Source organism: Tachyglossus aculeatus, chromosome 21 (genome assembly GCF_015852505.1).
Source record: "Tachyglossus aculeatus isolate mTacAcu1 chromosome 21, mTacAcu1.pri, whole genome shotgun sequence".
NCBI lineage: Eukaryota > Metazoa > Chordata > Mammalia > Monotremata > Tachyglossidae > Tachyglossus > Tachyglossus aculeatus.
Window position 1 is genome coordinate 52024070 of NC_052086.1, and position 26674 is coordinate 52050743.

The 26674-nt window shown below is 45.3% G+C and overlaps 1 protein-coding gene across 1 annotated transcript in view; it reads right to left on the reverse strand.

Moving 5' to 3' along the window:
* The window catches only part of AQP8 (aquaporin 8), a 54639-nt gene that overhangs the window by 20043 nt on the left and 7922 nt on the right, over nt 1–26674 (reverse strand). The window contains exons 3-6 of the mRNA XM_038762781.1: nt 23176–23308; nt 22848–22989; nt 21789–22044; nt 5165–5291 (exon numbers count right to left, since the gene is read on the reverse strand). Of these exons, the coding sequence (XP_038618709.1) occupies nt 5165–5291; nt 21789–22044; nt 22848–22989; nt 23176–23308 (658 nt within the window). The remainder of the gene's footprint in view (nt 1–5164; nt 5292–21788; nt 22045–22847; nt 22990–23175; nt 23309–26674) is intronic.

Consider the following 26674-nt stretch of genomic DNA (forward strand, 5'->3'; position numbering starts at 1 on the left):
GGGAAGGCCTCCTGGAGGAGGTGAGCTCTCAGCAGGGCCTTAATGTGTGACCTTATACAAGTTACTTGACTTCTCTGGGCCTCAGTTAGCTCATTGGTAAACTAGGGTTTCCATATCTGTTCTCCCTCCTTCATAGCCTGCACACCCCTCATAAGACAAGAATTATGTCCAACCTGATTATTTTGTAGTTACCCTGTGCGTAGCACAGTGATTGGCACACAGTACATAATCAGTCAATCACCTTATTGATTGAGAGCTTACTTTATGAAGAACACTGTGCTAAGCATTTGGGAGAGTACAACAGAGTCGGTAGACACGTTCCCTGCCCCACAGTGAGTTTACAGCCAAATACTAGGATTATTATTAGAACTATTAATAATGATGATAATGATGGCATTTGTTAAGCGCTTACTATGTGCAAAGCACTGTTCTAAGCGCAGGGGAGGTTACAGTGTGATCAGGTTGTCCCACATGGTGCCTCACAGTCTTAATTCCCATTTTACAGAAGATTTAACTGAGGCACAGAGAATCAATCAATCAATCAGTCAATCGTATTTATTGAGCGCTTACTGTGAGCAGAGCACTGTACTAAGCGCTTGGGAAGTACAAGTTGGCAACACATAGAGACACTCCCTACCCAACAGCGGGCTCACAGTCTAGAAGGGGGAGACAGAGAAAAAAAAACCAAACATACTAACAAAATAAAATAAATAGAATAGATATGTACAAGATAAATAAATAAACAGAGTAATAAATATGTACAAACATATCATCATCATCATCATCATCATCAATCGTATTTATTGAGCGCTTACTATGTGCAGAGCACTGTACTAAGCGCTTGGGAAGTACAAATTGGCAACATATAGAGACAGTCCCTACCCAACAGTGGGCTTACAGTCTAAAAGGTGCTGTGGGGAAGGGAAGGAGGTAAGATGGGGGCGATGGAGAGGGGGACGAGGGGGAGAGGAGTTAAGTGACTTGCCCAAAGTCACACAGCTGACAGTTGGCGGAGCGGGGATTTGAACCCGTGACCTTTGACTCCAAAGCCCGTGCTCTTTCCACTGAGCCACGCTGTTTCTATTCTGGAACTATACTATAAATGGGCTCTATGGCCTCGTGTATAAGGGCACATCATGGCTTGGGCACCTAAAACATTTGAACAGACTAGTAAAATATAGGTAGCAGGTTGGCCGGAAAGAATTGAGAGCAAGGATTGTTTAGTCTAATAAGATTCTGTGGGGTTTGTTGGCTCTGAATTACGTAGCTATTTCTCCCCCAGTTTTTGCTTCAGGAAGGACACCAGACACACACCCTGTGACTCAGGGGTTGACAAAAGTCTCCCTTTACTCCTGAGACTGTGTGCCCCACTATCCAACTCCATCTTCTTGTATCTATCTCAGGACTTAGTACAGGACTCAGTGGATCGAGGACAGGCCTGTGAATCATGAGGACCGGGGTTCTAATCCTGACTTCACCAATTGTCTGCTGTGTGACCTTGGCCAAATCACTTCTCTTCTCTGAGCCTCAGTTACCTCAACTGTAAACTGGGGATTAAGACCAAGAGTCCTACGTGGGACACGAATCGTGTTCGACCCGTTTCGCTTGTATCCACCCCAGCTTAGTACAGTGCCTGGCGTGTAACAGGTGCTTAACAGATACCACAGTTATTATTATTAGGGCCAGGATAAGGAGGTTGGCTGAGTAACTGCACCCTCCAGATGCAGCCTGATAAATTAGTTCTGAAGGAGAGTGAGGTGGGTGTGAAAATCTCATGGGCTGTCATGTTTGATGATGATAATAGTACCTTAATAGCACTTTGATTTTTTCAAAGCAGTTTCCTATCATCTATATCTCATTTTATCTTCACTATATTTCTGGGAGGTAAGGAGAGGCAGGTATTAATATCTCCATCTTATAGATGAGACATCTGGGCCCAAGACAGCGCTGGGATGAAACGCCCCCCAAAGCCCCGGGCTAAGAACTCCCAGAGTCTCCTCCTCTCCACTAAATCATGTTGCTACTTGGAACTTCAAGGTCATTTTCAACCAAATATTTCAAACAATTTCATAACCCAAACATCTTTCAGGAGTAAGGAAACCTAATTGGAGAAGCAGCGTGGCTCAGTGGAAAGAGCATGGGCTTTGGAGTCAGAGGCCACTGGTTCAAATCCCAGCTCCGCCAATTGTCAGCTGTGTGTATCTTTGGTCAAGTCACTTAACTTCTCTGTGCCTCAGTTACCTCATCTGGAAAATGGGGATTAAGACTGGGAGCCCCCTCAAGGGACAACCTGATCACCTTGTAACCTACCCAGCACTTAGAACAGTGCTTTGCATATAGCAAGCGCTGAATAAATGCCATCATCATTATTATTATTATTATTAATTAAAGATGGGTAAACAGAGAAATGCCCAGGAAGGTTCTCTGACCAACCCTACCCCCCCAACATGACCCCAAAATGTCAGTTCGAGGTCAGGAATGAGACCTGACCTCTTGTACTGAACCAGAACTGCTTCCTCGCTCCCCAAGGAAAGGGACATTCTCTACCAATGTTTGAGCCTGGGAAAATCTGCAAATGTTTCCTTGATAATGGCCAGTTTTGCACACTGCCTATCCCCAAACCTAATCCCAAACATACACAGTTCTCACAGCCCAGCTTCTCTTTCAATCAGACCCACTGAGTGTTTGTTGGTGATGAGTAGGGTTTATCAGAAAGTTTCAGGATGGGTGCAGTCCCAGGAGGATCGATTACAGGCTAAGAGACTGTATCCTTCCGTGCCCTGGAAACCACAATCACTTTCCAGACTGTGCCATGACCCCAGCTTCCAGCTGGCCTGGGCTCAAAAGACTCCTTTGAGGGTTTCCAGGTGACAACAGGGTGGTGAGAGAGAAGACTTAGATGAGATGGGAGTTGGAAAAGCCATTTACTATTCATCAGTCTGAATAGGGTTCCTTCAACCGTATTCATTGAGTGCTTACTGTGTGTGGATCACTGCATTAAGCACTTGGAAGAGTACAGTGTAACAGTAAACAGACACATTCCCTGCCAACAACGGGCTTACACTCCCATGTTGAACTGGGACATTTGGCTTCAAAGCCATTGTCCCTAATTTCCTGTTCTCACCCTGTGACCTCAAGCAGGCTGGTCGTCAGAACAATTTTTTACTAAACATCCATCCCATGCAGCTCCAGCTGATGATGGGCAGAGCAGTACTCTAGAAGAGGCGGTGGCATTCTAGAGCACCTACCGAAGTAGAATGCATCATGTTAAGTGGCTGAGAAGTTCATCAGAAAGAAGTACAAGATGGGATCCCCATCAGTAAGACCTGGGTTCTAATCCTGCCTCCATCCCTTGCCTGCTCCTTGACCTCAGACAATAATAATAATAATTGTGGTATTTGTTAAGCACTTACTATGTGTCAGGCACTATACTATGCGCTGGGGTGGATACAAGCAAATTGGGTTGGACACAGTCCCCGTCCCCCATGGGGCTTACTGTCTTAATCCCCATTTTACAGATGAAGTCCCCATTTTACAGATGAAGTAACTGAGGCACAGAAAAGTGATTTGCCCAAGGTCGACGGCAGACGAGTGGTGGAGCCGGGATTAGAACCCAGATCCTCTGATCCCCAGGCCCATGTTCTTTCCATTAGGCAGTGTACTCCTCTGGGCCTGAGATTTCTCATAGATTAAACAGGGTAAAATACTTCTCCCTTCATTTTAGATGTGAGCCCCATAAGGGACAGGGATTGTATCTGACCTTATTGTATAGCATGGCCTTTTGGAAAGAGCACAGACTTGAGAGTCAGAGGACCTGGTTTCTAATCACACATACCTGCTGAGTGTCCTTGGGCAAGTCAATTAACTTCTCTGTGCCTCAGTTCCCTCATCTGCAAAATGAGGGTTTAATAGCCGTTCTGCCTCCTATTTAGACTGTGAGGAATCTGATTAACTCGTCTCTGCCCCAGTGCTTAGTACAGTCCTTGGCACAGAGTAAGCGTTCAACAAATACCACAATTATTAATACTAATATAGTATTAATACTAATATAATACTAATATTAATAATAATTAATTTATTAGTTAATTGCTAATTATAGTATTATTAATACTAATATTAATAATAGTGGTATTCGTTAAGTGCTTACTATGTGCCAGGTGTTGTAGGAGAATACAAGCAAATTGGTTTGGACAGAGTCCCTGTCCCACCTGGGGCTCACCGTCTTCATCCCCATTTTACGGATGAGCTAACTGAGGCCCAGAAAAAGTGAAGTGAGTTGCCCAAAGTCAAACAGCGAACAAGTGGTGGAGGAGGGATTAGAACTCATGACCTTCTGACTCCCAGGACCCTGCTCTATCCACTAAGCCACGCTGCTTCCAGTGGGAGATACAAACATGGAAACATTTCTGAGCAGCCCCATGTTAATACCCAGGAACACACCACACACACACACACACACACACACACACACACACACACACACACACACACACACACCACACACACACACACACACACACACACACACACACACACACACACACCAGATTCAGCTGGAAAAGAAGGCAGGACATCTTATTTTGCTACCCGACATTCCAAAATTATCAGTAAATATCTCCCCTCAACTTCAGAGCCCATGACTTTAGCTTTGCCCTTTCATTCAGGCCACTAGCTACAAAATTGTTATCTTTAATCAGTCAATCAATTGTTTTTATTAAGCCCTTACTGTGTGCAGAGCACGGTACTGAGCACTTGGGAGAGTACAATATAACAATATAACAGAGTCAGTAGACACAAGCACTAAAATATTTATCTCCCTTGCCAGGCCATGGCCGCACGATCTCTGACGTTGTATTAACTCGCATCTATCCCAGTGTTTAGAATAGTGCTTGATAATAATAATAATGATAGCATTTGTTAAGCGCTTACTATGTGCAAAGCACTGTTCTAAGCGCTGGGGGGGGGATACAAGGTGATCAGATTGTCCTGCATGGGGCTCACAGTTATCATCCCCATTTTACAGATGAGGTAACTGAGGATCCGAGAAGTTAAGTAACTTGCCCAAGGTCACACACAGCAGACACGTGGTGGAGCCGGGGTTCGAACCCATGATATATAGTAAGCGTTTAACAAATACCACAAATAATAATAATAATAACAATACCTTTGCCAAAGCAGCTCCTATCAGCCCTCCGCAGAGCTGGGAGATCCAGTAAGGGAAGAGCATCATGAAATTCAATCCTCCAATCAGCATGGCTGCCAAGGAAACGGCTGGGTTGAAGTGGCCTCCACTTGAAATCGTGGGAAAGAAGAAAGGAACAGTCAGATGGCCCCAGAAGGGATTTGGAATTTCAGTTGAGATAAAATGTACCCACTCAACCAAGAATGATGGGTGCCAGGGCAGAGTGCCCAGGTAACAGCATACTTGTCACTCCTCGCGGGTAGCAAGAGGCATGCTTAACCACCATGGGTCACGGTTCATTCATTCCTCTCTGTCTCCCCCTTATAGACTGTGAGCCCACTGTTGGGCAGGGACTGTCTCTATATTTTGCCAATTTGTACTTCCCAAGCGCTTAGTACAGTGTGCTGCACACAGTAAGCACTCAATAAATACGACTGATGATGATGATGATTCCTTCAATCATATTTATTGAGCGCTTACTGTGTGCAGAGCACTGTACTAAGCGCTTGGGAAGTGCAAGTCGCCAACATATAGAGACGGTCCCTCCCCAACAACGGGCTCACAGTCTAGAAGGGGGAGACAGACAACAAAACAAACCATGTAGACAGGTGTCAAAATCATCAGAACAAATAGAATTAAAGCTATATGCTCATCATTAAGGAAATAAGTAGAACAGTAAATATGTACAAGTAAAATAGGGTAATAAAACTGTACAAATGTATATACAAGTGCTGGTGGGAGGGGAAGGAGGAGAGGAAAAAGGGGGCTCAGTTTGGGAAGGCCTCCTGGAGGAGGTGAGCTCTCAGGAGGGCTTTGAAGGGAGGAAGAGAGCTAGCTTGGCGGATGTGCGGAGGGAGGGCATTACGGGCCAGGGGGAGGACGTGGGCCGGGGGTCGACGGAGGGACGGGAGAGAACGAGGTACAGTGAGGAGGTTAGCAGCAGAGGAGCGGACGGTGCGGGGTGGGCTGGAGAAGGAGAGAAGGGAGAGGAGGGAGGTGAGGTAGGAGGGGGCGAGGTGATGGACAGCCTTGAAGCCGAGAGGGAGGAGTTTTTGCTTGATTCATAGAAAGAGAACGGTTGAGAAGCAGCAGGGCCTAGTGGATAGTGCCTGGGCCTCGGAGTCAGGAGGACCTGGCTTCTAATCCCAGCTCCATCACTTGTCCACTGTGGGACCTTGGGCAATTCCCTTCACTTTTTCTCTGTGCTTCAGTTACTCCCCCTCTAGACTGTAAGCTCGATATGGGCAGGGAATGTGTCTGTAATATTGTTATATAGTACTCTCCCAAGCACTTAATACACAGTGCTCTGCACAGTGTAAGTGCTCACTAAATACGACTGACTGGCTGACTTTGTCTATAAAATGGGGGTTAAGACTGTGAGCCCCATGGGGGACATGGACTGTGTCCAACCTGATTAGCTTGTATCGACCCCAGCACTTAGAAAAGCACTTGACATGTAGTAAGTGCTTAGCAAATGCCATTATCATCATCATCATCACGTGGGACATGGGCCTGTGCCCAACCTGATGAACTTGTATGGACCTCAGCGCTTAGTGCAGTGCCTGGCACATAGTAAGCACTACTGTAGAGTGAAACTCATTGTGGACAGGGAATGTGTCTGTTTATTGCTGCATCGTACGCTCACAGACGCTCAGTACAGTGTTCTGCACACAGTAAGTGTTCAATAAATATAACTGAATGAATGAACAAATACCGTTAATTAAAAAAAAGAGTAGTTGCAGCCCAAATCGCTGCTCCACTAGTCACAGTTGTGGCCATCTGGAAGGTTGGTGTGTCAAGGGGGAGAGAGGAGGGTCCACGATGCTGGGATGTATGGACTGTATGGGCTGTATGGAAGTATGGACTACAAGCGCATTGTGGACAGGGAATGCGTCTGCTGATTCTGTTGTATTGCACTCTCCCGAGCGCTTAGTACACTGCTCTGCACATAGTAAGCAATCAATAAATATGCTTGATTGATTGATCGATCGATTAATCAGTACGACCGATTGAACCAATGGTTCCCTCAGTGGAGGAACAGTGCAATGGTCAGGCAAGTAACCCTGAGAAGCAACGTGGCTAAGTGGAAAGAGCACGGGCTTGTGAGTTGGAAGTCATGGGTTCTAATCCTGCCTCCGCCACTTGTCTGCTGTGTGACTTTGGGCAAGTCCCTTAACTTATCTGAGCCTCAGTTTCCTCATCTGTAAAACGAGGATTAAGACTGTGAGCCCCACGTAGGACAACCCAATGACCTTGTATCTACCCCAGTGCTTAGAGCGTGGCTCAGTGGAAAGGGCACGGGCTTTGGAGTCAGAGATCATGGGTTCAAATCCCAGCTTTGCCAATTAGCTGTGTGACTTTGGGCAAGTCACTTCACTTCTCTGTGCCTCAATTCTCTCATCTGTAAAATGGGGATTAGGACTGTGAGCCCCCCGTGGGACAACCTGATCACCTTGTAACCTCCCCAGCACTTAGAACAGTGCATTGCACAAAATAAGCACTTAATACATGCCATCATTATTATTATTATTGTTAACTGTTCTTGACACATAGTAAGCACTTAACAAACACCATTAGTATTATTAAGCACTTAGTACAGTGTTCTGCACAAGGTAAGTACCAGCCTACTCCTCTGCCCCATCCAGTAGGCACCACTACTTCTTAAAGCCATCTTTAAGTTATCGTTTGCCACTACTGGCAGCCTCTGGGTCAGGGTTGGGCACCCAGGAGATGCTCAGAAAACACTAGAGGACAGCAGGCCGCCAGCAGTCTGAACCACAGACGGGGTAAACCATAAAAGCCTTCTGAGTCAGTCGGTCAATCATCTTTATTGAGCACTTACGGAGTGCAGAGCACTGTATTAAGCACTTGGGAGAGAAAAATAGAACAACATAACAGACACATTCCCTGCCCACAACGAGTTTACAGTCTAGAGGACTGCACAATCTAGTGCCACCGGCCCTGGCTTCCCATTCACCAGCAACGGGTTGCTTTAATGTGTATACATCTATAATTCTGTTTATTTATATTGATGCCTGTCTCCTTGTTTTGAGATCTGTCTTCCCCCTTCTAGACTGTAAGCCCAGTGTGGGCAGGGATTGTCTCTTTTATTGCTGAATTGTACTTTCCAACCACTTAGTACAGTGCTTTGCACACTTTAATCGCTCAATAAATGATTGAATGAATGAATAAATGAACAAGTGCTGGGGAGGGATGGGAGAACCCAACTCTAATCCTTAAAGTTTCCTTTCAAACTGGGGCTGCAAGACCAAGGAAGATGGAGTGAAAGAAGTGGGAACGAAGGAAAAACACCCGGAAGGGCAGACCCTTGCTCACTGGGAGCTTTTCTCCTCCCGTGTCCTCCCCTCATTCTTCCCACTCAAGCCTGGATGGATCTGAGTGTTTATTTTAAGGTGACTGTCCTACAGGTCGGCTACTTCCAGACATCCTTGATCAAAGAGCCCCAACCATCTCTGCAAGATGTCCCAGAGGTTCCAGAATTGATCAATCAATCGTATTTATTGAGCGCTTACTGTGTGCAGAGCACTGTGCTAAGCACTTGGGAAGTACAAGTTGGCAACATATAGAGACGGTCCCTACCCAACAGTGGGCTCACAGTCTAGAAGGGGGAGACAGAGAACAAAACAAAACACATTAACAAGATACAATAAATAGAATAGATATGTACAAGCAAAATAAATAGCTAGCTAGATAGATAGATAGCTAGCTAGCTAGATAGATAGATAGATAGATAGATAAATAAATAAATAAATAAATAAATAAACTGATGCTCCATCACAGAGCCTTAGAGGGAATCCTCTAAACTGTGAGCTATTTGGGGATGGGGAATGTGTCTCTGCACATAGTAAGTGCTCTATACAGCACTTCCTACTTACTACAGTACAGTAGTACAGTGCTCTGTACATAGTAAGCGCTCAATATACATAACTGAAATACGAATGGTTGGGAATCCCGTTGCTCCCTCCCCTTCAGTTTGTGAGACTCATATGGGACAGGGAACTGTGTCCAACATGATTATGTTGTATCTCCTCCAGTGTTTAGTATTAGACTGTTTACGACTACAGTGTTTGAAATTAACATTGAGTACACATATATATTAAGTACACAGGTCATGGGTTCAAATCCCGACTCTGCCAATTGTCACCTATGTGACTTTGGGCAAGTAACTTACCTTCTCTATGCCTCATTTACCTCATCTGTAAAATGGGGATTAAGACTGTGAGCCCCCGTGGGACAACATGATCACCTTGTAACCTTCTAGTGCTTAGAACAGTGCTTTGCACATAGAAAGTGCTTAATAAATACCATTAGTATTATTATTATTATCATATACGTGTGTGTGGGTGTGTGTATATATATTTTAATTTTAATATGTACTAGATGTTTATATATCTTGTGTCTACCAACTCTGTGATATTGTGCTCACCCCCGTGCTTAGTATAGTCAGCGCTATACTACACACAGCAAGCTCTCAATAAATAGAATTTATAATTTATCACTAAAGTCTGAGAGGAACTCATCAAAGAGTTAGGTAATTAAATATGTATATGCATGTATGTATATGTATGCATGTATACGTATTTATACAAGTATGTATATGTGTGTATATATGTGGAGGGAGAAAATATTATCAATAATAATAATAATAATGGTATTTGTTAAGCACTTACTATGTGCCAAGCACCATTCCAAGCACTGGGGTAGATACAAGTTCATCAGGTTGTCCCACATGGGGCTCACAGTCTTAATCCCCATTTTACAGATGAGGGAACTGAGGCGCAGAGAAGTTAAGTGACTTGCCCAAAGTCACACAGATGCTAAGTGGCGGAGTTGGTGTTAGAACCTACGACCTCTGACAAATTTAGAAATGGTCTGGTCCCTATTTCAGCCCAAGTTGTGTGGCCTAGTGGATAGAGCACAGGCTTGGGAGTCAGAAGGTCCTGGATTCTAATCCCAGCTCCACCATCTGCTGTGCAACCTTGGGCAAATCACTTCACTTCTCTGGGCCTCAGTTCCCTCATCTTTACATCTTAATCTGTAAGATTTACATCTTAATCTGTAAAACGGAGATTAAGACTTGTGAGCCCCATGTAAGACCGGGACTGTGCCCAACTTGATTAGCTTGTATCTACCCCAACACTTAGAATAGTGCCTGGAACATAATAAGCATTTAACAAATATCATTTTTTTTAAGAAATGAAAGAAATTAAAGGCAAGAGGCATCACCATGCCTTTAGAAGAAGGGGACTGCCCAGAGTTCCAGGATTGAACGCTATAAAATTGTCAGTGTTTCCAAACAATTAAAACCGTAAACTCGTTGTGGGCAGGGACTGTGTCCGTTTATTGTTAGATTGTACTCTTCCAAGCGCTCAGTACAGTGCTTTGCACACAATAGGTGCTCAATAAATATGATTGAATGAATAAATGAATGAATGAATAATGAGCTTTGCTTACTGCTAGGCCAGCGGCACCCCAAAAAGCGATCTGGGAGAAAAGAAAAGGAAGAGGAGGCAAAGCTCACACCTGCAAATTTTGCTCTCCACATGATCGCGGGGTGGCTGAGAACTGAGAAGACCCTAGGGAGAGCCGCCTTGGTCAAAACACAGCCCTCACTTCCCCTTTTTGAGGGGCCGTGGGAACGGCACAGATATACTGAAAATACTCTCCAGTCAAGGGCCCCAACTTCCCTTTCATGCAAAGTTTCCCACTTGAGGACCTGTTTACTTGTCCGCCCTGTCGGACGGCACAATCGACCCATCAATCCATCATATTTATCGAGCGCTTACTGTGTGCCGAGCACGGTACTAAGCACTTGGAAGGATACACTATAACAGAGTTGGTAGACACGTTCCCTGCTCAGTGTGAGCTTAGAGTCTAGAGGGAGAGATGTCAGCACTAAGTCTTTTCACATGAAGTTCTAGGAAGTCCTGGAGTGTAGAGAGAAGCAGTGCGGCTCAGTTGAAAGAGCCCGGGCTTTGGAGGCAGAGGTCATGGGTTCAAATCCCGGCTCCACAAATCACCAGCTGTGTGACTTTGGGCAAGTCACTTAACTTCTCTGTGCCTCAGTTACCTCATCTGTAAAATGGGGATTAAGACTGTGAGCACCCTGTGGGACAATCTGATCACCTTTTAGCCTCCCCAGCGCTTAGAACAGTGCTTTGCACATAGTAAGCACTTAATAAATGCCATTATTATTATTATTATTATTATTACAAGACAGTCACGTTGGACACAGTCCCTGTCAATCAATCAATCAATCAATCAATCGTATTTATTGAGCGCTTACTCTGTGCAGAGCACTGTACTAAGCGCTTGGGAAGTACAAGTTGGCAACATATAGAGACAGTCCCTACCCAACAGTGGGCTCACAGTCTAAAAGGGGGAGACGGAGAACAAAACCAAACATACTAACAAAAGAAATAGAATAGATATGTGCAAGTAAAATAAATAAAAAATAGAGTAATAAATATGTACAAACATATATACTTATATACAGGTGCTGTGGGAAGGGAAGGAGGTAAGATGGGGGGGATGGAGAGGGGGACGAGGGGCTCACAGGGCTCACAGTCACAGTCACAGGGCTCACAGGGCTCACAGTCTCAATCCCCAATTTACAGAAGAGGGAACTGAGGCACAGGGAAGTGAAGTGACTTGGCCAAGATCCCACAGCAGACAAGTGGAGGAGCTGGAATTAGAACCCACAAGCTTCCGACTCCCAAGCCTGTGCTCCATCCGCTACATCACAAGACAAGGCACCATCGAGATCTAAGATATTATCATCGATTATTTTGTCCACAGAGCCCTGAATACTGTCTTCACCAGGAAGGAGCCACGCAAAAGGAACACAAATGTCATTTAATTAAAGTGGTCGGCATGAGGCGGTGGCTAGGATGATTGTGATTTACTACCAGCAAACCCCAGTAATAAATTATGGTCTAAGTGGATGATATAGATTTGTGAAACCATGATTACTCCTCATTATTCTGCTTTAATTAAAAAGGTAATGGAATTACTGGGCTTTTAATTGGCTGGACCAATAGAGAAGTAATTTTGAGGTGAATTCATTTCCAGGCATTATACGGCAGTCATCATACAATAATTCCCAGCACCCTCCTAGCAGGGGGCTTACAAAATAAAAGATATCTGTACCTCATCACTGTAATATAATTGAAGGGAATAAACACTGGGGAGGGAGAAAAATTGTCCAGAGCCCGGACAGGAGGAACCGGAGTAAAGGAATCATTTGCCTTCAAAGAACAGTGCTTTGCACATAGTAAGCACTTAACAAATACCATCATTGTTATTATTATTATTATTAGAGGGGCTGCTGTGAGTGAAGCAGGAATCTCAGGCAGTGGGGAGTGGGTTGGCTAGCCCCAGAGTGACTGTAGGATGAATTCATTCCCAAAGAAATAGCCTAGAAGGATCTCCCCGAGTGCAGCGGTGCAGATAATGATAATAACTGGAATATTCTAAGCCCCTGCTATGTGTCAAGTGCTGGAATAGATACAATGAACACAGTCCCATCCCATGAAAGCTTCAAGGCCCCACTGAGAGCTTCAAGGCCCTACTGAGAGCTCACCTCCTCCAGGAGGCCTTCCCAGACTGAGCCCCTTCCTTCCTCTCCCCCTCGTCCCCCTCTCCATCCCCCCATCTTACCTCCTTCCCTTCCCCACAGCACCTGTATATATGTATATATGTTTGTACATATTTATTACTCTATTTATTTATTTATTTTACTTGTACATAGCTATTCTATTTATTCTATTTTGTTAGTATGTTTGGTTTTGTTCTCCGTCTCCCCCTTTTAGACTGTGAGCCCACTGTTGGGTAGGGACTGCATATGTTGCCAATTTGTACTTCCCAAGAGCTTAGTACAGTGCTCTGCACATAGTAAGTGCTCAATAAGTACAATTGATGATGATGATGAGGGGCACACAGTATGAAAATGAGGAGGAACAGATAGCTTATCCCCATTTTACAGATGAGGAAATTGAGTCAGAGAGAAGATTAGTGACTTGCCAAGGTCACACGGCAGGCATGCGGCCGAGCCGGGATAGAATTCAGGTCTGCTGTCTCCCAGGCTTGGGCTTTGCCCCTCAGAGGGAGGAGTAGGGGACAGACTTGTCCTGGGGCTCAGAGAGGAGTTACTGCACAGGCCTGGGGGAATGGGAAAGGCAAAAGCTCAACTTTAGTAGCCTGGGGGGTATAGAAGGGGTCACCTCACTGTGTCCCTCATGGCAAGGCTAGGCCCCGCTCCTGTCCACACTCCTATGCCCAGCTTTCCGGACAGGGACCTAGAAAGAAGGGAGAAGCAACCTGTGCCCTGCTGATTCCAGCGCCACCCTTATTAGCCTTGCAACCAGGTCCCCGAGGGTGGATCATCATCATCATCATCATCAATCGTATTTATTGAGTGCTCACTGTGTGCAGAGCACTGTAGTAAGTGCTTGGGAAGTACAAGTTTGCAACACATAGAGACAGTCCCTACCCAACAGTGGGCTCACAGTCTAAAAGGGGGGGGAGAGTCTAAAAGGGGGAGTCTAAAAGGGGAGTCTAAAAGGGGAGGAGTCTAAAAGGGGGAATCTAAAAGTGGGGTGGGGGGGGAGTCTAAAAGGGGTGGATATCCAGGAGGGTCATTTTCGCACATTTAGAGAATCAATCAATCAATCAATCAATCATATTTACTGAGCGCTTACTGTGTGCAGAGCACTGGACTAAGTGCTTGGGAAGTACAAGTTGGCAACACATAGAGATAGTCCCTACCCAACAGCAGAGTGGCTTAGAGAATAATAATAATGATAGTGATATTTCTTAAGCACTTACTATGTGCCAGGCACTCTACTAAGCACCGGGTTGGATACAAGCAAATCGGGTTGGACACAGTCCATGTCCCACATGAGGCTCACAGTCTTAATCCTCATTTTACGGATGAGATAACTGAGGCACAGTGAAGTGAAGTGACAAGAGCACACTGCAGACAAGTGGCAAAGCCAGGATTAGAACCTTCACCTTCTGACTTCCAGCCCTGTGCTCTGTAATAATAATAATGATGGCATTTATTAAGCGCTCACTATGTTCAAAGCACTGTTCTAAGCCCTGGGGAGGTTACAAGGTGATCAGGTTGTCCCACGGGGGGCTCACAGTCTTCATCCCCATTTTACAGATGAGGGAACTGAGGCCTAGAGAAGCTAAGCGCTTAGTACAGTGCTTTGCACACAGTAAGCTCTCAATAAATATGATTGATTGATTAAGTGACTTGCCCAAAGTCACACAGCTGAGAATTGGAGCTCTGCACATAGTAAGCGCTCAATAAATACGATTGATGATGGTGGAGCCGGGATTTGAACCCATGACCTCTGACTCCAAAGCCCGGGCTCTTTCCACTGAGCCACGCTGCTTCTCATATCCATTACACCATGCTGCTTCCCCAGGCCTGGAAGTCAGAGGACCCAGGTTCTAATCCAGTCACTGCACCTTGCCTACTGGGTGACCTTGGGCAAGTCGCTTAACTTCTCTGTGCCTCAACGTCTGTAAAACGGCAATTAAATTCTACTCACTTCTACTTTAGACTGTGAGCCCTGTATGGGAAAGGGTCTGTGTCCAGCCTGCTTATGTAGTATCTAGTACAGTGCTAAGTACTTAGTACAGTGCTCTGCACATAAGTGCTCAATAAATAAAATTGATTGATAATAATAATGATGGTATTTAAGTGCTTACTATGTGCCAAGCACTGTTCTAAGCACTGAGGGGGGATACAAGGTAATCAGGTTGTTCCACGTGGCGCTCACAATCTTAATCCCCATTTTACAGATGAGGGAACTGAGGCACAGAGAAGAGAAGTCATTAAACTTTTTAGTTCATTAAAAATCCTCCAGATTAAATGATTTGCTCTGGCATTCCATTTATTAAGCTAGAAGAATCATTATGAATAAAATCCTCCCCTCTCCAACACCTTGCTTTTCCCTAATTAGCTCCCTAATCCTTCACTAGCAGTTGATGAACCCAAAAGACATTGCTTTCTTGGGTTGTTGTTGGCCATTTGCAGCCAAATAGCTCTCCTCTCCTGCAACGTGGACATTAATAAAATATTCACCAAGGATCGGGAAACTGGAATTTAATTTCTTCACCAAGTAGGTGGTTCACAAATGAAGCTGCACAGCCTAAAACATCAGTGGGTTTTAGTAGCTATAGTTTATGAATGAGCAGTATATAATAAATTAGAATGTAGAAGGGAAAGTCCGGGCTGGTAAATTGTTTATTCCCAAATATTGCCAGGCAGTATATGACCAGTGCCATGGAAGTTTTCTCCAACCTTTTTTTTTTTTGACACCAGCTGAGTCACAGTGGATGGATCTGACATCATCATCATCATCATCAATCGTATTTATTGAGCGCTTACTATGTGCAGAGCACTGTACTAAGCGCTTGGGAAGTACAAATTAGTAATGGCAGCTTGGCTTAGTGAAAAGAGCATGGGCTTGGGAGTCAAAAGGCGTGGGTTCTAATCCAACCTCTGCCACTTCTCTCCTGTGGGACCTTGGGCTAGCCGCTTAACTTCTCTGTGCCTCAGTAAAATATGCATCTGTAAAATGGGAATTAAGACTGTGAGTTCCACGTGGGAAAACCTGATTACCTTGTATCTACCCCGGTGCTTAGAACAGTGCTTGGCACCTAATAAGTGCTTAACTGATACCATTATTATCATTTTTACTTATTAATTCAACTTCCTCTTAAATCATATTTCCTGAAAAAAATAGGGTAAATCGCCATCTTTATAGCAAGTCTGTCTACTTGTGTTGCTTTGTTTTGTTGTCTGTCTCCCCCCTTCTAGACTGTAAGCCCATTGTTGGGTAGGGATTGTCTCTATTTGTTGCTGAATTGTATTTTCCAAGTGGTTAGTACAGTGCTCTGCACGTGGTAAGCGCTCAATAAATATGATTGAATGAATGAATGAATGAAGTGAAGTGACTTGCCCAAAGTCACACAGCTGAAAAGTGGCAGAGCAAGGATTAGATGGATTAGAACCCATGACCTCTGACTCCCAAGCCCGGGCTCTTTCCACTGAGCCAAAAAGCTTAGTAAAGTGCTTGTCATATAATCAGCGCTTACACATTACAATAATAATAAGTGCAAAAATATAATAATAACGATAATAATGATTTCCTCCCTCTGTCAGAGACCTGAGGAAGCATGGCCCAGCGGAAAGAGTCCAGGCCTGGGAATCAGAGAACCTGGGTACTAATCCCAGCTCTGCCACCTGTCTCCTATATGACTTCGGGCAAGTCATTTCACTTCTCTATGCCTCAGTCTCCTTATCTGCAAAATGGGGGCTCAATACCTGTCCTCCCTCCTACTTAAACTGTGAGCCCCAAGTGGGACCTGATGATCTTCTATCTCAGTGATGATGATGATGATTATTAATATAATTATTATTATTATGGTATTTGTTATGTTCTTACTATGTGCCGTGCACTGTTCTATTGGGATTACAATACAGAACAATTAGAGAAGCAGCGTGGCTCAGTGGGAAAGAGCCCGGGCTTTGGAGTCAGAGGTCATGGGTTCAAATCCCAGCTCCGCCAATTAGCTGTGTGACTTTGGGCAAGTCACTTAACTTCTCTGGGCCTCAGTTACCTCATCTGTAAAATGGAAATGAAGACTGTAAGCCCCCCTGTGGGACAACCTAATCATCTTGTAATCTCTCCAGCGCTTAGAACAGTGCTTTGCACATAGTAGCGCTTAATAAATGCCATTATTATTATTATTATTATTGGGTCTCTCCCAAGTATCTCAAATCTTCTCACTGGTTTAGTACAGCGCTTGGCACATTGTAAGTGCTTAACCAATACCATCATTGTTTTTATTTTGGGGTTCTCTGCCATTATCACTATGTCCCTCCTGCTATCAGAGATCCCCAAGATGCTAACACATCAGCAACCTTTAAGGGCCGACAAAAAATTTGTCTCACCATTAAGTTTGGATGAAATCTTTTAAGCCCTACGCGGACCTCCCCGGTACCCGATAAATCATGTCCTCACTCATCTCTTCATCCCCAGAACAACCCAAATTCCAGAGTCAGCCTCCCTTTTCCCCTCATCTTCATTTCTGGCCATTCCTTTTAGGGCTCTTTTCTCTCAAATCCCCAACCCAGGACTCACCCCAGCCTGAGAACACGGATTCTAATCCCGGCCCCTCCACATGTCTGGTACGAGACTTTGGACAAGTCACTTCACTTCTCTGGGCCTCAATTCCCTCATCTGTAAAATGGGGATTAAGACTCTGAGCCCTCTGTGGGACAGGGACTGTGTCCAACCCAATTATCTTGTATCTACCTCAGAGCTTAGAACAGTGCTTGGCACTTACCAAGCATTTAAAAAATACCACAATTATTATTATTATTAGAGCCCAGGATCCAAGAAAACACATCTTCCACTCCTTGCTGTGGGCATGAGGAGGACACAGTGGTTGTGTGGATGCAACATGATGCTGAAAGGATATGGGTTATAGGAGATTGTGAGAAATCTGAACCATTAAGGATGCCTGATTTTCCTAGAGGTGAGAACTGGGTCCCAGATGGAACTTTTCCCAGGACAGCATTCCTGGGAAGCTAAGGTGGAATGGGAGTCTCTCAGTTGATCTTTTGACACGGATTCTGTGCTTTACTCCAGGATAATAATAATAATGATAATTATGGTATTTGTTAAGTGCTTACTGTGTGCCAAGCACTGTTCTAAGAGCTGGAGTAGGTACAAAATAAGCGGGTTGGACACAGTCCCTAGTCCCACATGGGGCTCGCTGTCTTAATCCCCATTTTACAAATACAGTAACTGAGGCACAGAGAAGTAAAGTGACTTGCCCAAGGTCACACAGAAGACAAGTAGCAGAGCTGGGATTAGAACGCACATCCTCTCACTCCCAAGCCCATGCTCTTGCCACTAGGCCACACAATCAGTGCCCTGAGAAACAGATGTTTGGGGGATCCGAGAGAGGTTCCACTTAGCTGGGCGTAATCCGTTTCTCTGACTCCTCTCTTTCCTGCCTTTTCCCTGTACCCAGTTTCTCCTCTATCCCTCCTATTTGGCCTTCCTCCCTTCCTCTTTCTCTCCCTCCCTCCCTCTTTTCCCTTAGTGCTCGGCCTTTCTACCCGGTTGGCATCCTGGACCAGAAACAGTGTGGCCCAGTGGAAAGAGCACAGGCCTGAGAATCAGAGGACCTGGGTTCTAATACCGAACCCACCATTGGTCTGCTGTGGGCCCGCAGTCACTTCACTTCTCTGGGCCTCAGTTTCCTCATCTGCAAAATGGGGACTCAATACCTGATCTCGCTCCCTACTTCTTAGACTGTGAGCTCCCTGTGGGATAGGAACTGTGTCTGACCTGGTTATCTTGAATCTATCCCAGAGCTTGGTGAATTATAAGCGTTTAACAAATCCCACCACGATTATTATTGGGCTTCTGAGGGTTTGTTTTCCTTACCTGCACTTGCTTCTTTCTTCAAAAAAAAACAAAACAGCAAGAGCTGAGACCTTAGTTTTTAAAGCCAACTCTCCACCCTCTGTGACCACGGGGAGACTGGTAGAAAAGGGATAATTAGAATCTACAGATGATCCACAAAGCTCATTTTCACCTAACTGACCCTGTGCAGACAACAGGTAGCCAAACTGATTGATTTGCTTGCCAACTTCTCTCTTAACCTCCCCAGAGTGAGGTGCCAAGGGGAAGTGTAATGGGCCAAAAACTGATGGCAAGAGGGAGAAAACAAGCAGCGTGGCTCAGTAGAAAAGAGCCCGTACTTTGGAGTCAGAGGTCAAGGGCTCAAATCCCGGCTCTGCCAATTGTCAGCTGTGTGACTCTGGGCAAGTCACTTAACTTCTCTGTGCCTGTTACCTCATCTGTAAAATGGGGATTAAGGCTCTGAGCCCCACGTGGGACAAGCTGATCACCTTGTAACCTCCCCAGCACTTAGAACAGTACTTTGCACATAGTAAGCGCTTAATAAATGCCATTATTATTATTATTATGTGCCAGTCACTCTACTAAGCACTGGGGTAGGTACAAGCAAATCAGGTTGGACACAGTTCCTGTCCCGTGTGGAGCTCACAGTCTCAATCCCCATTTTACAGATGAGGTCACTGAGGCCCAGAGAAGTAAACTGACTTGCCCAAGGTCACACAGCAGTTGCGTGGTGAAACTGGGATTAGAACCCATGATCTTCTGATTCCCAGGCTCATGTTCTCTCCACTCTGCCATGCTGCTTCTCCTAAGATGGAGAAGTAGTGAAGTGGGTATAATCCATCAAGTGGGATATCCTGTCTGGATTAATTGAGCCATTAGTTGCATTTGGAATCCAGATCAGAGCCCTCTTTCCAAGAGTTGCACGGCTGCCTGGAATATAAATGCCTTCTAAGGACTGCCCGGAATAGAAATAGGAAGCTGGGGATAGAGAATGGAAACAGTTGGAAAATCTTCTCCTGACCATTCCCTCCTAGTGAGACATTCAGACACCCAGAATTTTCCCAAAACCACTTGGTGTTTTCCCTTCCCATCCTACTGGAGATACTATTAGTATTATTCATTTCATTGTTATTATTAATTATTATTAATAAGCACTCTTGGAAAGCTTGAAGCCTAACCCCTTCCGTTTCAGAGCAGCACAGGATGGTGTTGAGGCAGGGGAGAATTTCCCACCGTCTTCACCTGCCAGGACACTCTACCCTGTCCATTAATCATCCCACAGATCACTCTGGATGGCTGGCTGTGAATAGAAATCATGAACTGCTGCTTGAAACCAATTTCACGTGCAGCTCTTTTTTTCCACCTGTTTATTCTGACTTTCTTGCAATCCATTGTATTTTTTTTTCTTTTAAATCCACTTATTTGCCACAGAGCTGCCCTAGAATCTATTTTCTCTAGGAAATCAAATATTCAACAGTTTCTATATCATGCTCTCCTGGTCACTTGAAAAGCATCAACGTTCGGAAGTTATTAAATCTCTCATGTGAAACGGCAATTTCTCATCAGAAGCAGCTGATGCCTCCCTGAAGCCAGAAAAGCCATTTGAAAGATTTCCACAACCTGCTTGCTTTTTCTTTCTTTTATGTTTTTTTATATATAAATGAGTGAAATTACAACCAGCAGGACTCTCTCCCACTGAGGGCTTTTCCTTCCCTTTCTCCTTTGACATCACCTTTTTCAAGACCTCTAGTGCTATTTTCAGAGGAGGACAAGAGAAGCTCTCCAGAGGATCCCTCTGAGGTGTAGAGAGCAAGGCACAAATCCTCCCAGGAAACCCAACAGAGACACTGGGACAGTCACGATCCTTCCCTTGTCTGCCACTGAAGTGGTGTTGCCCAGTGGTTAGAGCACAGGCCTGAGCGTCAGAGGACCTGTGTTCTAATTCTGACCGCCACTTGTCTGCTGTGTGATCTGGGAAAAGTCGTTTAACTTCTCTGGGCCTCAGTTATTTCATCTGTAAAATAGGGATAAGACTTGTGAGCCTCTTGTGGGACATGGACTGTGTCCAGCATAATAATAATGATGGCATTTATTAAGCACTTACTATGTGCAAAGCACCATTCTAAGCGCTTGGGAGGTTACAAGTTGATCAGGTTGTCCCACGGGGGGCTCACAGTCTTAATCCCCATTTTACAGATGAGGTAACTGAGGCCCAGAGAAGTGAAGTGACTTGCCCAAAGTCACACAGCTGACAACTGGTGGAGCCGGGATTTGAACCCCTGACCTCTGACTCCAGAGCCCGTGATCTTTCCACTGAGCCACGCTGCTTCTCCAACATGATTAGCTTCTATCTACGCGCATAATTCTACTGTATTAAGCTGGCACGTAGTAAGTGTTTAAAAATACCATTAAAAAAAGGAATGAGCCACACCAGGCAGTTGGAAGCTCATCACTCAAACAATCAATGGTATTTATTGAGTACTTCCTATAGGCAGAGCACTGTACTAAGTGCTTGAGAGAGCACAATGGAGTCTCTCCATAAAGTCTGGCACATTAACAGAATATATTATATGGTCTTCCTCAGACATCACATTCACTGATCTTGCTATGTATTGGAGGTCTCCATAAACAGAAATCTGGACCAAGAAATAGTACCGGACTTCTTCTCATTTAGAGTCCACTTAATTTGCTACCAAAGGCAATCAATCAGTCGATCGATCGATCGTCTTTACTGAGCGGTAACTGTGGGCAGGGTGCTGTAGTTGGGGTATTAGGAGGCTCAGTGGCAGGTGAGCAGGAGGTGAGTTATGGGGAACCAGTGTGGCCTAGTGAAAAAAGTTCGGGCCTTTGAGTCACCTAGGTTCTAATCCTCCCTCTGCCACTCGTCTGCTGTGTGACCCCAGACGAGACACTTAACTTCTCCACGCCCCGGTTTCCTCATCTGTAAAACTGAGGTCCGATACCTGCTCTCTCCCTCCCTCTTAGACGTGAGCCCCATGTGGAACAGGGACCGTGTCTGACCTGATTATCCACGCCGGCTCTCGGCACATACTAAGTGCTTAACGAACACCACAGTCGTCATCAAGGGCAGGATGAGAAGATTAAAGGAGCCCGAGGTGCGCACCTACCTGATGTTTCCCAAAATGGCGATGATGAGGCCGAGGGACAGTCCGTGCGCCAGGGCTGGCTGCAGCCTGCCCGTCCCATCCGCGTTCTCGATGACGGACAGGCACCCGATGAAGACGAAGAGGGCAGAACCGATCGCCTCGGCCAGGCAGGGCTGCACATTCCGCTCAAACCAGTGAGGCTCAGCAGGCCCCAACTGGCCCTCTGTGCCAGGCTCCTTCTTCATCACTCCTAATTCCACGTCGCACATGGGGGCGGCTGAAACAGGAGATGGGAAAGGAAGCGGGGTCACGGGGATCCAGAGCCCCCCCCAAACCCTTATTGAAGGCACACCTCCTCCAGGAGGCCTTCCCTAAACCCTTCTTTCCTTTTCTCCCACTCTCTTCTGCATCGCCCTGACTTGCTCCCTTTATTCATCCCCCTCCCAGCCCCACGGCACTAATGTTCATGTCTGTCATTTATTTATATTAGTGCCTGTCTCCCCCTTTAGACTCTGAGCTTGCTGTAGGCAGAGAATGTGTCTGTTCATTGTTCTATTGTACTCTCCCAAGCGCTCAGTACAGTGCTCTGAACATAGTAAGTGCTCAATAAATATGATCGACTGACTGACTGATAGAGCTCCTATTCCTACAAGCTCCCAGCCCCCCAGGCGAAGCTTGCTTCCCCATCCCGACAGGACTGAAATCTGCGGGCTCAAGCTGCGTTTCCCTCCCGCTGTCCACGGACCCTTCGAGGCCCAGGCCAGGGGAGCCAAAGCAGAGTTGGCAGACTAGAGAAGCAGCATGGCCTAGTGGCAAGAGGACAGGCTGGAGAGTCAGAGGACATGGGTTCAAATCCCACCTCTGCCACTTGTCTGCTTTGTGACCATGGGCAAGTCACTTCACTCCTCTGTGCCTCAGTCATCTGTAAAATGGGGATTAAGATGGTGATCCCCATGTGGTACAGGGACTGCGTCTAACTTCATTACCTTGTATCTAACCCAGCACTTGGAACAGTGCTTGGCACATAGTAAGCACTTTACAAATGCCATAATAATTATTATTATTAGAGAAAAGAGCTACCTTTGACGTCCTTCCTTTGCAGTGCGAGTGCCTCTTGAGGAAGCGGGAGTCTTCTCTCCACCCCTGCCACAAGAAGAAGCCCAATAACTGTGCCCTGGGGCCTGCGGAGCAAGTAGAGCTTATCTTGCTTCCACCACTTGACCTGCCCCGCCAGGGTTTAAAAACCCTTCTGGATTGACATTGGTGCAAAGAATGCAATAAAATGGGAGAGGTGGGTCCTCCCGGCTATTGGAATGGAAACGTTATTTATCTCAGTAGGGCTATGGTTCAAGGATATTTTAAAGCTATCAGCTAACAGAGGGGGGAAAAAAAATGCAATTCCTCTTACTGCATGACCCGCAGGTGCAGGCTGTGGCTCAGTGTTCTGGAGGTACTCAGAGGGCTCTCGCAGTTCTTTGGGCTGGGAGAACCAACGGCCTTTTCCCTTGCCAAATTCAAGTGACACATGGACTTCCCAAAACCTGCCAGAAAATCCAAACTAAAACATTCAGTGGTGCCTTAAACCTGAGTGGAAATGAGGCGGGAGGGTTTTTTTTATTCCCTGAAGCCCAAACCAGTACTCCTTCCAAGCTTCCATGCCTGGAAGAGTGATGGGGCAAAGTGAAGAGTGCTCAATAAATATGATTGAATGAATGAGGAAAGTGCTTAAGAGAAGCAGCGTGGCCAGAGGGTAGAGCCAGTCAATGAGTCATATTTATTAAGAGCTTACTGTGTGCAGAGCACTGTACTAAGTGCTTGGGAGATGACAATATAATGATATAACAGACAAATTCCTGCCCACAGTGAGCTGTATGGGCCTAGGAATCAGAAGAAACTGGGTTCTAACTGACGCCCAAGCCAAGAAGTGTGGTTTAGTGGAAAGAGCACTTGTTTGGGAGTTGGAAGATGTGGGTTCTAATCTCAGCTCCACCACTTGTCTGCTGTGTGACCTGGGGCAAGCCACTTGACCTCTCTGGGCCTCAGTTCCCTCATCTGCAAAATCGGGATGAAGACTGTGAGCCCCACGTGGGACAAACTGATTACCTTGCATCTCCCCCAAGTGCTCAGAACAGAGCTTGGCACTTAGGAAGTGCTTAACAAATACCATAATTATTATTACTGTTATCAATCCCTTGCTTTGTCAGCTGTGTGACTGTGGGCAAGTCACTTAACTTCTCTGTGCCTCAGTTCCCTCATCTGTAAAATGGGGATTAAGACTGTGAGCCCCCCTGTGGGACAACCTGATCACCTTGTAACCTCTCCAGCGCTTAGAACAGTGCTTTGCACATAGTAAGTGCTTAATAGATGCCATTATTAGTATTATTATTAGAAGGGCTAATGCATGGGAGCTCTCTAGCTCCTGCTATTCTCTAAGGAGCATAGGGAGAGCACTGACTGAGCTCCCCTGCCAACCCAGCAAATCTTCCGGCTCCCTTAAGGAGACCAGCAGCTCGGTTGCCCTGAGGATCTAAACCAGGGGTCTAGGAGCGGATGCTCAGATGCCATCCGGCCCATAGAAAGTAATCATAATAAGGCTGGTATTTATTAAGGGCTTACTCTGCCCCAAGCACTGTGGTAAGTGCTGAGGCAGAGACATTTTTGGAGCAGAGAGGTAAGAAGCCAACTCGAAATTCATTCATTCATTCAATCATTCAATCAGTCGTATTTACTGAGCGATTACTGCGTGCAGAGCACTGTACTAAGCACTTGGATAGTACAATTCGGCATCAGGTAGAGACAATCCCTACCCAACAACGGGCTCAAAGTCTAGAATGGGGAGAGAGAGAGAGAATAAAACAAGTAGACAGACATCAACAGCACCAAAATAGAAAAATAGAAATATAGATATATACCCATCATTAATAAAATAAATAGAATAATAAATATGTACAAATATACACCAGTGCTGAGGGGTGGGGAAGGGGGTAGAGCAGAGGAAGGGAGTAGGGGTGATGGGGAGGGGAGGAGGAGCAGAGAAGCAGCGTGGCTCAGTGGAAAGAGCATGGGCTTTGGAGCCGGAGGTCATGGGTTCAAATTCCGGCTCCTCCACTTGTCAGCTGTGTGACTTTGGGCAAGTCACCTAACTTCTCTGTGCCTCAGTTACCTCATCTTGTAAATGGGGATTAAGACTGTGAGCCCCACATGGGACGATCTGATCACCTTGTACCCTCCCCAGTGCTTAGAACAGTGCTTTGCACATAGTAAGTGCTTAATAAATGCCATTATTATTATTATTATTATTATTAAGGGGGAAAGAAAAATGGAGGCCGCCGGGTTCAGAATGTTAGCCTTCATTTTCTCCTGGAGAAAAGGCAGTTCTCAGCCCTGACCACCAGAAGTAATAATTGCGGTACTTGTTAAGCACTTACTATGGGCCAGGCATCACACTAAGTGCTGGCGTGGATACAAGCAAATCAGATTAAATATTGACCATAGCTTCTTTATCTGGGGGTAAAGTACCGTGCTCTGCACATAGTAACATTCAATAAATACCGTTGTTTGACCGATACCCACATTGTAGCTACTCAGTTTGTTGATACGTTGTAAGTTCTCGTGCAGTAGATATTCACTGTACAGTGTTCTGCGCATAGTAAGCACTCAGTAAATAGCAGTGATTGATTGATAGATACCCACAATGTAGCTAATACTTTGTTGTTATTCAGGTTGTGGATACTCACACTGTAGACCCCCCCCTATTATAGTTACTCACTTTGGTGATCCTGACATTTTGGCATTCAAGAAATATTGGCAATCAATCAATCATGCTTACTGCATACAGAGAACTGTACTAAGTGCTCTTTTCCTTTTCTTCCACTCCCTTCTGCGTCATCCGGACGTGCGCCATTTATTCATCCCCCCCCTCCCAGCTCCACAGCACTTATGTCTATATCTACAATTTACTTAGAGTAAAATGTCTGCCTTCCCCTCTAGACTATAAGCTCACTGTGGGCAGGGAATGTGTCTGTTTGTTGTTATATCATACTCTCAAGTATTTAGCACAGTGCTCTGCACACAGTAAGTGCTCAGTAAATACGATGGACTAACTTGGGAGAGTACACTATAAGGGTGCTAGACGATACGTTCCTGTCTCTATATGTTGCCAGTTTGTACTTCCCAAGCGCTTAGTACAGTGCTCTGCACACAGTAAGAGCTCAATAAATACGATTGATGATGATGATGATGAGTTCACAGTTCATTTATTCATTCAATCGTATTCATTGAGCACTTACTGTGTGCAGAGCACTGCACTAAGCGCTTGGAAACTACAATTCAGCAACAGAGACAATTCTCACCCAACTCACAGTATAGAGGGGGGAAGACAGACAATAAAACAGAATAAAACAAGTAGACAAGCATCAACAGTCTCGAGGGAGGCCCAAACTGGGGCAATTGCTCCAGCCTTCCACAACTTTCATTCATTCATTCATTCAATTGTATTTATTGAGTGCTTACTATGTGCACAGCACTGTACTAAGCGCTTGGTAGAGCACAATAATAACAATAAAAAGACACATTCCCTATCCACAACAAGCTCACAGTCTAGAGGGGGAGACAGACTGATATACACACATTAAAAAAATAAATAAATATACAACAATCTCCATTCCGCAACCCATTAAGAGCTGCTCCAGGAGGTTTTTACATTGCTTGCCTCCCTTCTGTCACTCTATCTCCTCTAGACTGTAAGCTCAGATGAGAAGCAGTGTAGCCTAGTGAATAGAGCACGGGCCTAGGAGTCCAAAGGATGTGAGTTCTAATCCTGCCTCCACCATGTGTCTGCTCTGTGACCATGGGAAAATCACTTCACCTCTCTGGGCCTCAATTATCTCAGCTGTAAAATGGCGATT